Raw genomic sequence first — 17,225 nt, 5'->3', positions numbered from 1 at the left:
GCATAGATTTTGATGGTTTTCAAATTGCCCTTGATAATGATGGTATCTGTTACGCAGTTCGTAAGAGTTCACTGTTGGGGTAGATCACACACAATCCCTCTCCCAAATGGAGTTCGCAGTCTAAGAAATAAGACTGCAACTGTCATTCATTCAATCGTATTGAGCGCTTACTGTGTGCACAGCATTGTACTAATCTCATCCCCATTTTACAGATGAGGAGACTGAGGCACAGAAAAGTTAAAGGCACCCAGCAGGTAAGTGGTAGAGCTGGATCTAGATCATGGGTCTCTTGTTTTCAGCCCTGTTGGTTCGCCTCTTCAGTCTGACTCCATAAGTACACATAGCTACGCTATTAGTTATGGGACAGGGATGGTTTTGTAAAGTTCTCCCAAAAGTCCCAACCTGAACTTATTTGTTGCCTTGGCAGTTTTCAAAAAGTCAGTCTTGGTAGAACGTGAAAACAGTTCAAATTTTACTTAACCTTTCCCATGAGGTAGAAAATTATACTAACATTCCTTTATTCTGGAGTTTAAGGTCATTTATGGAATGTCACCAAAATAAATTATCCAAAATATTTTTATTGCAGTCAGTATCTTAAGAAAAGTATTTGATTCATTGGTTGATCATTTTTTGTGATGCCATTCAAATTAGCTTGTTAGTTATGGTATTTATTAAGCACTTATAGGCAAGGTAATCAGATAGTCCTTGTCCCACATGGGGCTCAGTCTATGAAAAAGGAAGAATAGGTGAAGGATAAAAAGTTCAGTCATATTCTTCTAAACCTAGATCTGACTCAGTGTCACCTTTTCCTCAGCAAAGATCTGGTTTAAGAAAAAATATCCAAGTCATATGTAAAATATACTCTCCCTGCGAAGAAATGGCAATAGGAAATCTGAGTCTTATATTAGGAAGCATGTATATCAGACTGCCCATTAGTTCGTGAAAATGGTTTAACTACACACCTTGGAAGAGGGGGAGGGAAGGGAAAACAGGGTCAAGAGTTCAACAGAGTGCATGACTGCAAGGACCAGAACCAATCTCTGCCCAAAGTCCCCCATCAATCTATCAATTATACTTACTGTGCACTTACTGTGTACAAAGCACTGTACTAACTTACAAAGCAAAATGAGGCCCCATCTCCTGTGGCAGAAGTGGGAGAACTGAGGCCACTTCTACCAAAAAAACAGCTCAGCTGAATTTCCCTTCTCTTTGGCCCCATGGCCCAAGGACTGAATTAAAGTTGAGATGATTAAAAATTCTCATCTCAGACGCTTACAATGAAGCATATGTTTATGTTTAACGTCACAGGCAGATCCCGTGTTTTTAAAACCGATCTTTGTATATATCCCTTAGTTCACATTAACCAATTCTAAAGTCCATCCCCATTTGCACGGTAATTGATCGATTGTTAGTTGAGGCAGTGCCACCACTATTCCGTTTTCTGCCAGGGAAATCCATTTGAGTGGCTGTTCGTAACCTTTCAGGTTCACCTGCAATTAAAATGTAAAGTTAGGAGAACGTACAACCACAATTCAAGCAATCTAAAAGCAGCACAATCCAAAATTTCAAAATGATAAATTGCAGGAAAGGAAAAAAAAATGAATATCATCCAGAAAACTAGGCACTGCATATCCCACTGAGGATTGGTTGGATGGCAAATCAAAAATGAACTCCCTCCAGACTTGATGGTTGACTGTCAGTTTATTTTGTTTCATTGGTTCTATACTTGATGACCACATGTTTAACACTAATATCTGCAGCAACTTTCCAAGAAGGGAATTAGAACTATTAAAGAGATCCATCCACATGGACCTTTCACTATGCATACATACGTAATAATGATGATGATAATAATAGTTGTATATTTAAGCACTTACCATGTGCCCAGCACTTAACTACTAAGTTCTGGATAAATAGAAGATAATAGATCAGACACAGTCTCTGTCCTATATGGGGAAGCAATCTTATGTTTCCTCTAGACACTACATTGCTGTTCATGTCTTTATATGGATTTCTTCGAGCCCAGGAACTGCCGCAAAGGGGGCATAGAAGGTAAAGCCCAGAAGAGGATTCCACCGACTGCAGAGTAGAAACTTAAATACGAAGGGCTTTGCTCCAACCAGCTCTGTGTGAGCAGAACCAAGAGGGTTCTAGGCAAGAGCAGTGGGCTTCCACAAATTTTAGAATGTAAGGTCCTTGGGGGCACAGATTGTGTCTACCAACTCTAGCGTACTGTACTTTTCCTAAACATTTAATACATCGATTGACTGACTGTGACTCTTGAATTCTAGACTATAAATAGCTTTTCACTTGCAGGGGTCCGGTGCTGTAATTGTGTTTGTTGCCCTTGTGTTATTATGCTATTATGCCATTATGTGTTAAATCCGCCCTTTGCGCTCATCACCAAACGAGCAGCCCCATTTTTGGTGGTGAGTTTCTTGAAGGTCAAGGATCAGTCTTGTTTACACAGTGGGACTGAGCATTTACATTGTGCACAGCATTGAAATAAGCACTTGGGAATACAACAGAGTTGCTGGATAAGATCCCTGCCCTCAAGGAGCATACAGTCTACCTTATATTCTTTCCTATGGTTTACTGCAGTGCTTGGATATGGTAGGAACTCAAATAAGAACTGAATGAAGAGAGAGGTGGTTCTGTGAAGTTCAGTCAGCTGGCAAGGGCTTAAAAATATTTAGAAAACTTAGAGCCTAGAAAAAGAGCAAAAGAGGTCTTTTGGAAGACCTGGGAGTTAATTCCAGCCCTGACCATCACCATCATAAAAATATATTAGGAATTGCTTTCTCTGAATAATAGTGATTGTATTTGCTAAGTGTTTACTATGTGCCAAGCACTGGGTTAGAAACAATCAGATCAGACACCATCTCTATCCCTCAAGACTGCCAATTGAAGAGGGAAGGAAAGTGGGTATTTTAACCTCATTTGGGAAACTGAGGCAGACAGGTGACTTGCCTATGGTAATAATAATAATAATGGCATCTGTTAAGCACTTATGTGTCAAGCACTGTATTAAGCTCTGGGATAGATACAAAGTAATCAAGTCCCACATGGGACTCACAAGTGACTGTAAACTCATCCTCTAGACTAAGCTCGTTTTGAGCACAAAATGTGTCTGTTATATATTGTACTCTCCCAAGTGCTTAGTACAGTTCTCTGCCCAGAGTAAACACTCAATTACGATTGATTGAGAGAGAGAAATCAGATATTGAATTCCCATTTTGCAAATGAGGGAACTGCGACACAGAAAAGTTAAGTGACTTGCCCAAGGTCACATAGCAAGCAAGTGGCAGAGCTGGGATTAGAACCCAGGTCTTCCGCTTCCCCAGGCCCATGCTCTCACACAAGATCAGGTTATGGCAATCACTAAAAACTCAAAACTATGGTTTCAGCAATGCATTTTGGACAGAACAGTCTAACCCTTAATTTGCAAATCAAAACTTTCATTCACTAGTATTTATTGAGCACTTACTATGTGCAAGCACTGTACTAAGCGCTTGGAATGAACAAGTCGGCAAGAGGTAGAGACAGTCCCTGCCGTTTGACGGGCTTACAGTCTAATCGGGGGAGACAGACAAACTTCTATACGTATGTCTGATTCTGCTCAGAAAATACCAATATGTAATGGAAATAGGGGAAAAAAGACAAAATATCTTACCTCTGTTGCCCCACCAATAGCCTTAGGCTGGCCAAGTACCAAGTGCCCAGAGGCTGGCCAATTAAGGAAAATCGCGTAGACCAATTTTTCTTTAGATTTGGATGTATACCTGATGGGAAATGGAGAAATTCCATTGGCAACAAGAAAAAAAATCAAACCCCAATCTTAAATTCTTGTGTATTTTGTCTGAAAATACTTTAAATGAAATTCTTTAAGCATTGAATATTTGCATATTGAGTTTATCCCCCCCTTGCGGGTGGAGCAATGTCTCAAAATAGTGCTGTGCCTATGTATTACAAATATGGGCTTCTCCACTTCCTGAAGCTTCCTCACCTGGGTCCCATAGCTGTCACTCTTTGCCCATCTGGATTTTCATCTGGCCTCTCAAGCTATTTCTCCCTAATGGTCTGGGAAATGGGTGTGAATAAGGCAAAAGTGGTGGGAAAGGCAGATAAGAGGAGGAGGGGGAGACAAGTCAGAAACCAAGAGAAAGGCCATGGAGAGACCATACCCACGCATGAGACATCAGACCCACAAGTGCACTCACAGAGAGGAAGATTACTTCCCCCTCGCCAGGATCATTCGCTCCTTTCTCTTTTTCCTCCACTCTCCATTTTCTTGGTCTTTTTTCCTCTCACCCCTTCTGTAGCACCACTCAAAAACCAAAACTTGCCATGTCCACAGTTTTAAATGTGACCACTGTGGCCAAACGTCAGCAATTGAGGATAGAGCAAACTGACCTCCTTGCTTAAAATTTGGGGGGTTGGGGGTGGTGACATTCAACTGAAGTCACATGATAATCCCCCAGGGGCCAGTCAGTCATGGCTGAGAAAAACTGAAGAGAGGTTTTAAAGACCAAAAAAGAAAGAATGTGAAATTAATTTGGACTAATCTTTTGATCTACTCTTCAGCCTGTCTAGTTTATACTGATTGCCATGAGAACTTCTGAATTTTATGGACTCTGCAGTGATATTAGATTTATACCATATGTATTCTGGCTCCTATGTTTAAATGAATACTGTTCATTTTGCCACAAATAGTTGCAACTAATTCCAAAGGATCAAATAGCACCTATGCAAATTAAGATGTTGGTCTTCATTTCAATCCTTCTCCTGTGTAGAAATTCTAACTGGGTATCTTTTTAGTCAGAAGAGGAACCTGGGCTGAATAATAGGCTTTTTCACTCTAAAATCATGTGATCACATGTTTTAGATAAAGACCTTTTTTGAGAAAATGTCGAAAGAAAACTTCGGAGACTGAAGAAGTCATTTAGCCCTGCGAGGTAGTACGTGGACAGCGGAAGGACAAACTCTTCAGAGACCTTATCCAAGTAAGAAGGTAGAAATCACCTTGAGTTGGGCTCTCCCTCAGTGGGAGTCTGTTACAAAGGAGAAAGCCTCCCCAATATTTAAGGAAATTGAAATTTGCCTCTCCCCTTAATTCCTGTACTCACAAGCTGTTTAGACAAGCAGTTGGTATCATAACTCACCACACTCCTGGGGTGACAGTGTCATTCTGAGCACGCCACGGCTGAGTACCATAAATGGCTTCCCCATTGACCTTCAGCCAAGTCCCCATCTGCCTCAGACGCTCTTCATATATAGCAGCAATCCGGCCATCATGGGTGGGCCCGATGTTCATTAAAAGATTTCCTCCACATGAAACCGTCTCTACAAGTTGCTGAGAAATAAAGAAAATGTTATCCCTCTTATGTGGAAAAATTCAGTCTCTGCTTCTTTCTAGCAAACCCTGAGGGCTACTACAGTGCCTGCCCAATAATGTGAATTGCTCTGGTAAAATCTCATCATATTGAGCTAAGAGACACTCCACTAAAAGTTTCGGAGAGAAAAAGATTCCATTTTCTAGGAAACACCACTAAGAATGAATTCTTGTTTTACCACTTGCTGTACTCCACCCACCTTCACTAAGTCTTCAATTGTGAGGTAGTCACTGATCTCTGCATTCCTCCTATAGCCCCAGGATCTCCTGTCGATTGTCATACAGTTCTCCCACTTATGCGGCAAAAGGTGTCCCGGATTGTACCGGTCGCTGCAGGTATAATAGCCACCGTGTTTACAGATGCTGCCGGCTCCCCAGCGATCATTTGTGACAACTGTATCTCGAACTGGGCTAAAAATAATAATAATAATAATGGCATTAGGTATTCACTGCGTGTAAAGCACAGAGATAGATAGGTTAGGAGATCCAGACACAGTCCCTGATTGACAAGGAGCTCACAATCTATCCTATCCTCATTTTAAAGATGAGAAAACTGAAGCCAAGAGCTGGGAAAGGAACCTAGATCTTCACTCCCAGTTTTACGCTCTATCCCTTAGGGCATGCTGTCTCCCCAAAATGAAAGGAAATGACAGAAAATAAAGTTTTCTGCAGTTTTAATTGAGAAAAGCTACAGAAAAATTTAGATCTAAGACAACCTGTGAGTGAAATGCCTCCTATCCCAACAGATAAAGTTTGGATGAGCTTTGCAAGTTTCAAGTGTTTATTTCTGCTCTACCTTTGGGAAATACGAAACCATATTCTTAATGTCAACAGTGATATTTTTTCCCCACCTCCAGAGATTGAATGACCTTTCGATTATGAAATCCTACTGTTTGTTTTCATGTCAGACTAATATAAGGTATGAGATGACTTTAATACTAATGAGAAAATAAAAATTGTATTGTCTTTTATATTTTTGTTAGTCTTTCCCTAAGTGACTGTTGCCAGTCCCCTCCCCCCTTACTCTTAGACTGAGAGACATTTTTAGGGGCCTGCAACTTGATCTCTACTTTATCCAAGTATTTCCCAGAGCTTAGTTCAATGCTCATAGTAAGCACTTAATAAATACTATTAATACCTCAAATGATTACCCAGTCAATCAATGCTTAACTAATCGCTCTTCGGCCTTTACTAATATTGTTTAATTCTAGCATCTACAATTTGGGGGGTTTTATTTTCAGAAGGTTCAGAAAAGACTGGAAGCAATTTAAGGCTGAAAGAACCAAAATAGGGTTACTAGACTGTGTCCAACCCAATTTCCTTGTATCCACCCCAGAGCTTTGTAAAGTGCCTGGCTCATAGTAAGCATTTAAATACCACAATTATTATTAGAGAGGAGGTGCGGCGGGGGGAATGGTTATGTCAGTGGATGCATCTCTAGTCATTAAGAGGGATGTCCAGGAGGACAGCAGGTCACACTGTTCTTCCAGGTAGCCCTTTGGAGGAAGCACACAGAGCTGGATAGAACCAGTAAGGGCATTTTTCAAAAAATGTTCCATCAGGGATTTCAGAAGAGTCCAGCAATGATGATAGAAAACAGGTTGAAAGAATTAGAATTACGTAGGCTGGTGTAAAGAAGGCTGGTGGGTCACCCAATAATGAACTGTTTTGCAGAAGTAATAACTAGCAGATGTTCAGGTCCATTGAGGACAATAAAAATCAGTAGCAGCAGCCTAGGTTTAAGATAAATGTGAGTAACAGCTTTTAGACAGGATGATTAAGCATGGGTATCAATTGTGAGAGCCATGTGAATCATGTCTCCCTTTCTAGAAGTCTTTAAAAATAAGAAAAATACCCAAAGGATATTGTCTAAATAATACCTAGGGTGTTTTGGAGAGGCCCTGCCTGATGGCAGCAGGTTGATTCATTATCAAGAGGCATGATGTTCTTTGCGTGCACAGAGCTGGACGTGATTATAGAGTTCAGATTGGGCAAGAAGATTTTACATTGTTCATCCATCTCATCGCCAATAAGCCAAAGTCAGCAAGGACCCACAGAAATTACAGTAATGGTAAGACAGGCTGTCCACTCATGCTGTGGAGAAGGAAGCACCTGAGTTTGATAAAGGACCTTTTGGAGGGTGTGAGACAAAGATCTTGGATGATTCCAAGGTTTTGGACGATAGTGATGAAGAAACTTGGTGAGGGGGAAAAGACAAGAAGTACTATATTGTGTAACAAGATAGTGAGATTGAGCGGCATGAGACTGGAATTACAAAGGAGGGCAGCTCGTGGTCATGGGAAGAGGGAACTCGTGCCTGAGGGTTTCAAAGTCCCCTTCAACTTATGGTTTTATGATTTCAAGAGGGTGAAAAGCCTGCGTTCTTTGGGGGCCTCCTCATTCCTTATCTTGGGAGACAACATTTGGAACTGATAATGACTTGATTTTGCCCCTTTCACATCCCAAATGAGCCTTAAATGAAATGAAGCACACACGTAGGAAAGCTTAAGGTAATTATGAATCAACAGCACGTACCTGTCATTATAGAGCCAGGCTAAGAAGCCGGTGCTGTTCCAGTACGTGTCAGGGGCATCGCCGTCTCCATCAGACCAGAGGACCTCGGGTTGGTATTTGTTCACTATCTCATAGAGCTCGGGCAATGTCTTTGATGTTGGGAATTGTCTTGTCTGGAATGATTTGGATGCATCATCGAGAAACAGAGGGTTGAACCATTCAAAAAGCGAGTGATATAATCCAAAACGCAAATCGGTCCCATTTTTAATGGCTACTGCTAGTTCGTTCACAATGTCTCTTTTTGGCCCCACATCCACGGCATTCCAGTTCCATGAATATTTTGATCCCCACAGAGTGAAACCTAAAACACAATTTTTGTAGAGCAGTTTGAAAACATATTGGTATGTTTTGTGTGAGTACACGTGAAGCTTGTTCAAAAATACGTATATTATATTGTTCTTCAGTGACCCTGAAACTTAAAATAATTGCCCAGCAAACTGAATAAGAGATTTTAAGATAGATCACTTATTCTTTAAGAGATGATCAAACCATGTTGACACGATACAAGATCATGATATATTTTATAAATTTCAAGAGTGCCCTGAAACAAAACTAGGACTGATTATTCCATTTGTAAAGAATGACACTATTTGAGATGAAAGTTCTTAACAGAAATTATTCTTGTTGACTAGACTGGATCGGATTTATTGTCCACAAATACCTCAATTTATCTCTTTGAATTTATTTTCTAGGAGCCCTAAAAAGATCCTCTTGTGCTGAAGGATTTTGCAGTGGTTTTCAGCAGAGTATTGCAATCAGCAGTTTTGTCGTGGCAGCGGGTCTGCCCAGCAGATGGCTCTGGTTCACCACCAGAGCTAAAAATCTCTCCCCTGGGCAGTAACTAGTTTGATCTCAGTTGTGGAAACTTTCCCCTAACGTGACAGTGCATTTCTCCTTCCAGGATGTCCCATCCATCCAGTTCACTCAGAAAGACTTCCTTTTCTCATCCACTAGATGATCTATTTAGTCCCTCTATTCTTGTAACCATCATCTGAGGCGAGGAGGCTCGCTTCAATCTTGTTTCTCCCCCTCACCCACTCACAAGGGGTGATTGGCACCAAATCTACTTCTCAGATTCTAGCAAGAAGTGGCAGGTATGTAAATCAGTGGATGTGAATGCACAACCAATCAAGGTACAAGGAGTTGGCCATAGTACAGTAAGGCAATGCCAATCCTGGCAATATCGGTAAGCACCAATTTCCTCACTGGTCTCCCAGCCTCTCCCCCGGCTCTCCAGATCATTTTCCTGTAGCGTCACAAAGCCATATCTCCCTTCTCCTCAAAATTATTCCTTGGCTCCTTGTATCCCTCCACCAATCAAAACCTCACAAATCAACTTCAAGGCCCTTCTCCACCAGCTCGCCTCAGCCTTCCCTAGATGCTTGCCACTACTTGCCATTCCTCAACTTGTTCTCAGTTCCTCCCAAAACAACTTTCTAGCTATACCTCCTTCTCAACTCTCCCACTCTACCCTTCTTAGTCTCACTGTTCTTCCAGGTTGGGATTCCCTTTCCCTTCAAACCTTTCAGACCACTGCTCTCCCCACATTCATACCCCTCCTAAAATCCCACCTCCTCCAACATGCCTTTCCTGATTAATTTCCCAGCAGCCTAAACTGTATAAACCATCAACTACGATTAGCGCTTATGAATTTATATCATCACCCTCAGCACTTTTTTGTATGTTATTCACTTGTCCATTTAATTTCTTAGTGACTATTCCTGTAAATATTTTGTTTGCCACCTCCATCAGTATGTAAGTTTCTTGTACTTCCCAACCCCTTAATAATATAGTGCATTGCACCAAGTGGGTGCCCAATACTAATTTATTAGTTGCACAAATACAGGACTCACTGGGGCCAGCCTATGAGGACTCAGTTGAGTCACTAGGACTCAGTGAGCAAAAATCCTTAATGCAAGGAAAACAGCAACTTGTTAAGAAACAGAAGTCAGTTTTTTAAAATGACAAGACTAAAATAATAATGTATTCTATATGGTGACTCTTCAGACCTTTGTTTTGCTCTTCTGGCTTTCTTGTACAAGATGAGTTAGATAGCTATTTCTTTATGTTTCATACTTCAAAAGCCACCACTATCTGTTTAATATTTGGCTGGAAGAAAAAGGGAAGAGGTTCTACTTTGGTTTGTTCTTCTTTCAGACCAGGACTTGGGTTCTAATGCTGACAGCACCACGTACCTGCTGTGTAATCTTGGGCAAATCACTTTACTTACCTGTGCCTCAGTTCCCTTTCACCTGCTAAATGGGGATTCAATACCTGTTCGCCCTCCTACTTAGACTGTGAGCTCCATGTAATAATAATAATAATAATGTTGGTATTTGTTAAGCGCTTACTATGTGCCGAGCACTGTTCTAAGCGCTGGGGTAGACACGGGGGAATCAGGTTGTCCCACTTGGGGCTCACAGTCTTAATCCCCATTTTATAGATGAGGTAACTGAGGCACCGAGAAGTTAAGTGACTTGCCCAAAGTCACACAGCTGACAAGTGGCCGAGCAGGGATTCGAACCCATGACCTCTGACTCCAAAGCCCGTGCTCTTTCCACTGAGCCACGCTGCTTCTCAAATAATGTTGGTATTTGTTAAGTGCTTACTATGTGCCGAGCACTGTTCTAAGCGCTGGGGTAGTCACAAGGGAATCAGGTTGTCCCACTTGGGGCTCACAGTCTTAATCCCCATTTTACAGATGAGGTAACTGAGGCACCGAGAAGTTAAGTGACTTGCCCAAAGTCACACAGCTGACAAATGGCCCAAAGTCACACAGCTGACAAATCACACAGCTGCGATTTGAACTCATGACCTTCTGACTCCAAAGCCCATGCTCTTTCCACTGAGCCACGCTGCTTCTCTATGTGGAAACTGATGATCTTGTATCTACCCCAGCACAAAGTACAGTGCTTGGTACATAGTAAGCGCTTAACAAGTACCACAGTTATTACTTACCTTCATGATGTTTTGTGGTCAGGACAATGTATTTAGCACCGGAGGCTTTAAACACATCTGCCCACTGATTTGCATCAAAAAATTCTGCAGTAAATAATGGTCCAAAATCTTCATAACTGAACCCAGGTGGGTAGTTATTTTTCATAAAGTCAACATATTCCTTTCTCTTTTCCTTTTGCCAGTACCACCTAAAAAATCAAACTCAAATATTAACATATGGCAATTAAGTGAAACCACTAAATTAAAACACCAAAGTCTCTCAGGTACTAACTTCCCTTAACACTGGATAATCAGCTTGCAAGTTCTTTCTTCTCTAGAATTAAGGCCTGAATTTACTCAGAATGCTGTTGCCAAACTCATTTTCCTCCTTTCTGATGGTTTTGACCACATTAGCCACTCTCTTTAGACCACTTTTTTGTCTAAATTTTGATCCAGAATTCAACAACCAAAGCCCTTTTAATGACAGTTCTAAAGAGAGAAGACAGGTTTTCCATATAAGAGGGTTGTGGGAGGAGGCCAAACACTTAATTGACTGATATATTTTTGAGCATTGATGTTTTTCTTGATTCCTCCTAGCTTTCCCTTTTCCTTTCCTGTGGAGAAGCGCTCCACAGGAGCTCCATGGCTTTAGCAGGTGGCAACATACTGGTAAAATTGGTGCTTCTGTTTCCACCCACCCATGCCACACTGAGGTTGATTGGGAGGTTTATGGGAAGAGGCACCTGGAAACACTACATTGTTGTTCCCATCATGATACTGGCCTAGAAGGGCTTGGAATCCTATGAAATGGTGTCCTTCCCAAGTGTTTTAGCATCCACTAGCCAGAGTAGGTCTGTTTGTTAGTCTCTCTTATAATAATAATAATATTTGTAGCATTTGTAAAGTACTTACAATGTGCCAGGCACTGTACCACGCACTGGGGAGGATACAAGAGGTTCACTTCCTCTACTGAAGATATACTGGGAGGGAACAAACTCTTCTAGAATAAGTAAGCACCCAATCTGCTGCTATTCCACTAAGCTCCTCCCTCCCAGAAACCCCTAAGAACAGCCAACCCTGGATCAGATCAGTGGTTCACTCGGCCTGATGTTCTGTTTCTGACGATAGATTGAAGGAGGACTGTTTGAAGGAACACTGTGATTGACAGCTGCCTTCACTAACTTCCATCTTCACAGTTCAGATATATCATTTAACCTTTCTAGCTTTCCCTTTAATAACCGTCGATTCATCACCCCTTTCTTTTCACTCTCCCTATTACCTCATGCAAGGAGTTTTGGGGGGGTTGTCAGAAAACCACAAGTCACTTCACTTCTCTGTGCCTCAGCTACCTCATCTGTAAAATGGGACTTGAGACCATGAGCCCCGCATGGGACAGAGACTATCCAGCCCAATTTACATGTATCCTCCCCAGTGCTTGGTATAGTCTGGCACAAAGTAAGTGTTTAACAAATGCTATTATTATTATTATTATTATCATGAGACAGACAGATCTAGTCTGGCTAGTGGATGCTGAAACACTTGGGAAGGGCACCATTTCATAGGAATCCAATCCCTTGTGGGCCAATATCATGTTGGGAACAAGGACGTGCTGTTTCCAGGTGTCTCTTCCCATAAACCTCCTAATGAACCTCGGTGTTGTGTGGGTGGAATGAAACGGAAGCACCAAGTTTATCAGTATGTTGCCGCCTGGTAAAGCAGCAGGTGAGTGGCTTTTCTGCTCCATGTCAGAAATGAGTCCAAACCAGGCTCACATCACTGGGCTGCACTGCCTCCAGCTTTCCAGAATGTCTTGCTTGGCTGGCCCAGCTGGCATCTCAGGAGTGCGGAATTTATTAGCCTGGCCAGTGGACTGCCCACCTAACATTCTCTGAGTAGCCCACAAAAATTGAAGAACTACAAGTAACTTCTGAAATGAGGCCTGTAAAAAGAGGAGTGCAGACCAGTGATTTGCATCCTACATCTGCGCCTCTAATGCTGAAAGGATTTTATAGCTCCCATTCTCTCCACTGATAAATACAAGCCCACAAACTGTTTCCACCTTGGCATTCTAGTACTTAAAGGTTGAAAGAGGAGTAAAGCGGGTTGGGGGGGTGGTTAAGAGAGACTTGTTCATAATGTTAACAGTGGGCAGCCACCCGAAGAGCTCTGCAGCTCCTCTCCGTGCAATCCTTCAAACTTCCCTGCTCTCTCCGGGGGGATCCTGACCTCTAGCTTGAGAAACAATAGCCTAGTGGGTAGAAAATCCACTGGAGGTCCTAGGCTGGAGGTCCTGGAGGTCCTAGGCTGGAGGTCTGGGCCACGTCCTCCCGCGGTCCTGGAACGCCCTCCCTCCTCACCTCCGCCAAACTGATTCTCTTCCCCTCTTCAAAACCCTACTTAAAACTCACCTCCTCCAAGAGGCCTTCCCAGACTGAGCTCCTCTTCTCCCTCTACTCCCTCTACCACCCCCCCTCACCTCTCCGCAGCTAAACCCTCTTTTCCCCCTTCCCCTCTGCTCCTCCCCCTCTCCCTTCCCATCCCCTCAGCACTGTACTCGTCCACTCAACTGTATATATTTTCATTACCCTATTTATTTTGTTAATGAAATGTACATCGCCTTGATTCTATTTAGTTGCCATTGTTTTTACGAGATGTTCTTCCCGTTGACTCTATTTATTGCCATTGTTCTCGTCTGTCCATCTCCCCCGATTAGACTGTAAGCCCGTCAAACGGCAGGGACTGTCTCTATCTGTTGCCGACTTGTTCATTCCAAGCGCTTAGTAGAGTGCTCTGCACATAGTTAGCGCTCAATGAATACTATTGAATGAATGAATGAATGAAAGGTCCTGGACAGTTTCCAGCTCCACCACTGACTCAGTGTGGGTCTCTGAAGAAGACAGTTGGCATCCAAATGCTTCCGATTCCTCATCGTTTAATAGGGAAGACAATAGCCCTACCCCCCACTCATCCCTATCCCTGAGGGAGGCTGAGAGACCTCTAGAACACTTCAGATACAAAAATGTTCTGGGTCTTTGCAAGAAAGAAGCTATAAAAGGCAAGGAGGTGCTATTAAATATAAGAGAACAGCGTGGCCTGGTGGAAAGAGCATGGACCTGAGAGTCGGAGGACCTGGGTTCTAACCCCAGCTCTGCCACTTGCCTGCTGTGTGACCTTGGGCAAGTCACTTCTTCTCAGGGCCTCAATTCACTTATCTGTCAAATGGGGATTAAGACAGTGAGCCCCATGTGGAACAAGGATTGTTTCCAATCTGATTGGACACTTCATTCCTCTAGTGCTAACCTTCTCACTGTGCCTCGATCTCACCTGTCTCGCTGCCGACCCCAAGCCCACGTCCTGCCTCTGGCCTGGAACGCCCTCCCTCTTCTAAGCCTACAGACAACCACTCTCCCCAATTCAAAGCCTTAATGAAGGCACATCTCCTCCAAGAGGCCTTCCCAGACTAAGCTCCACTTAGTCCCACTCCCTTCTGCATCACCTTAACTTGCTCCCTTTGCTCTCCCCCCCACCCGCTCCCCAGCTCCAAAGTACTTATGTAGGTACCTGTAATTTTATTTGTTTGTATTGATACCTGTCTCCCCCACTCTAGACGGTGAGCTCATTGTGGGAAGGGAATGTCACTGTTTATTGTTGTATTGTACTTTCCCAAGAACTTAGTACAGTGCTCTGCACACAATAAGTGTTCAGTAAATACGACTGAATGAATGAGTGAATGAATAACTGTCTTGTACCTACCCCAGTGCTTAGTTCAGTGCCTGGCACATACTAAGAACTGAAGAAATACCATTAGAAATTAAAGAAATTTAAAAAAAGGAATAACAGTGACACCGACCTGTGGTCAGCACCCTAACAATGGAGAAATAGAGCAGTAGGGGGAAGCATGTAGCCTTTCAGGAAGTCAAGAGGTCCAGGCTCTAATTCCAGCTCAGCCACGGGACTCTATGTGAACCGGGGTGGGTCACGTCTCTGTGCCTCAGTTGCCTCGTGTGTAAAACTGGGGATAAGACACCTGTTCTCCCGGCTAGCTTATACTCTACCAACCCCTGAGCTTGGCACATCAAATGTGCTTAAGAAATACTGAGGAGGAGGCGAGCAGGGGAGAGAAGAAAGAGGAGGCCAGCAGGGGAGAGAAGAGGGTGGAGGCCATTAGGGGAGAGAAGAGGGAGGAGGCCAGCAGGAGAGAGAAGAGGAAGGAGGCCAGAAGGAGAGAGAAGAGGGAGGAGGCCAGCAGGGGAGAGAAGGAGACCGGCAAGAGAAAGAAGGAGGAGGAGGCCAGCAGGGGAAAGAAGGAGGCCAGCAAGGGAAAGAAGGAGGAGGAGGCCAGCAGGGGAGAGAAGAAGGAGGAGGCCGGCAGGGGAAAGAAGAAGAAGGAGGCCAGTAGGAAAGAGAGGAAGGAGGAGGCCTGCGGGAAAGAGAAGAAGAAAGAGTCCAGCAGGAGAGAGAAGAAGAAAGCGGCCAGCAGGGGAGAGAAGAAGGAGGAGGCCAGCAGAGCAGAGCAGAAGAAAGAGGTCAGCAGGGCAGAGGAGGAGGAAAAGAGCTGGGGAGAGAAGGAGGAGGAGAGGGGAGAGAAGGAGACCAGCAGGGCAGAGGAGGGGGAAAAGAGCTGGGGAGAGAAGGAGGAGGAGAGGGGAGAGAAGGAGACAAGCAGGGCAGAAGAGGAGGAGGGGGAGAAGGAGGAGAAGAGGGGAGAGAAGGGGGAGACGGAGGAGAAGAGGGGAGAGAAGGGGGAGAAGAGGGGAGAGAAGCAGGAGAAGAGGGGAGAGAAGCAGGAGACGAGGGGAGAGAAGGAGACAAGCAGGGCAGAAGAGGAGGAAGGGGAGAGAAGGAGGAAAAGAGGGGAGAGGAGACAAGCAGGGCAGAAGGAGGAGAAGAGGAGAGAGAAGGGGGAGAAGAGAGGAGACAAGCAGGGCAGAAGAGGAAGAGGGGAAAGGAGAAGAGGGGAGAGAAGGGGGAGAAGAGGGGAAAGAAGGGGGAGAAGAGGGGAGAGAAGGGGGAGAAGAGGGGAGAGAAGGGGGAGAAGAGAGGAGAGAAGGGGGAGAAGAGAGGAGACAAGCAGGGCAGAAGAGGAAGAGGGGAAAGGAGAAGAGGGGAGAGAAGGGGGAGAAGAGGGGAAAGAAGGGGGAGAAGAGGGGAGAGAAGGGGGAGAAGAGGGGAGAGAAGGGGGAGAAGAGGGGAGAGAAGGGGGAGAAGAGGGGAGAGAAGGGGGAGAAGAGAGGAGAGGAAACACTCAGGGCAGAAGAGGAAGAGGGGAAAGGAGAAGAAGAGGGGAGAGAAGGGGGAGAAGAGGGGAGAGAAGGGGGAGAAGAGAGGAGAGGAAACACTCAGGGCAGAAGAGGAAGAGGGGAAAGGAGAAGAAGAGGGGAGAGAAGGGGGAGAAGAGGGGAGAGAAGGGGGAGAAGAGGGGAGAGAAGGGGGAGAAGAGGGGAGAGAAGGGAGAAAAGAGAGAAGGGAGAAAAGAGGGGAGAGAAGGGGGAAAAGAGGGGAGAGAAGGGGAAAAGAGGGGAGAGAAAGGGGAAAAGAGGGGAGAGAAGGGGAAAAGAGGGGAGAGAAGGGGGAAAAGAGGGGAGAGAAGGAGACAAGCAGGGCAGAAGAGGAAGAGGGGAGAGAAGGAGGAGAAGAGGGGAGAGGAGTCAAGCGGGGCAGAAGGAGGAGAAGAGGGGCGAGAAGGAGACAAGCAGGACAGAGAAGGAGGAGAAGAGGAGGGGAGGCCGGCGGACTGTCCGCGTTCTCGCTCACCAGAACCACTCGCTGCCGAAGCTGGGCACGGAGAAGACGCCCCAGTGGAGGAAGAGACCGAACTTGGCCCCGTCGAACCAGGAGGGGAGAGGGCGGCCGTCCAGCGACTCCCAGGAGGGCTCATAGCGGGCGGAGCCCAGGACGAGGAGGAGAGAGGACAGCAGCAGGAGCAGGAGCAGGAGCAGGGTGAGGCCTCGCCCCCAGCTCCCCAGGACGCCCATGCCAAGGAGCGCTGCCCCCTGGGCAGACAACGCTTTTCAGAGGCCCAGGGCCCGAGAAAGAGCTTCCTGATGGCCCCGGGGGCGGGGACGGGGGCGGGGACCGGGGCGACAAGGGGACAAGTGGACAAGGGGCAGGACAAACCAGGCCCGGCCCGCTGCCGCTCCCCGACCGGCCGCCAGGCGGCGATGTGGCCCCGGCCCAAGGCGGCCTCTCCCCCGCGCGCCGCCGGGGGGCGCTGTGGGCCACCGAGGCGGCCGGCGGGCACTCCCCAACTGGCCGCCAGGGGGCGCTGGTCCCAGCCTGGCTGGGCCCCCGCCGGCCTCATCAGCATCAGCATCAGCAGCAG

At 45.3% G+C, this 17,225-nt stretch overlaps 1 protein-coding gene across 1 annotated transcript; it reads right to left on the bottom strand.

Annotated features, from left to right (window-relative positions):
• Positions 1 to 558: 558 nt before the first annotated feature.
• Positions 559 to 16,946, bottom strand: FUCA2 (alpha-L-fucosidase 2). The gene is made up of 7 exons (XM_029053570.2): positions 16,658 to 16,946; positions 10,925 to 11,112; positions 7,928 to 8,267; positions 5,593 to 5,803; positions 5,163 to 5,353; positions 3,674 to 3,782; positions 559 to 1,490 (listed from the first exon to the last, which is right to left on the bottom strand). Exons 1-7 carry the CDS (start codon positions 16,876 to 16,878, stop codon positions 1,350 to 1,352), a joined length of 1,401 nt encoding a protein of 466 aa, XP_028909403.1. The 5' UTR covers positions 16,879 to 16,946; the 3' UTR covers positions 559 to 1,349.
• Positions 16,947 to 17,225: the final 279 nt, after the last annotated feature.

This window comes from Ornithorhynchus anatinus, chromosome 2 (genome assembly GCF_004115215.2).
Source record: "Ornithorhynchus anatinus isolate Pmale09 chromosome 2, mOrnAna1.pri.v4, whole genome shotgun sequence".
Classification (NCBI taxonomy): Eukaryota; Metazoa; Chordata; class Mammalia; order Monotremata; family Ornithorhynchidae; genus Ornithorhynchus; species Ornithorhynchus anatinus.
The sequence above is the reverse complement of the archived record's forward strand: the minus strand, read 5'-3'. Positions and strand labels throughout refer to the sequence as shown.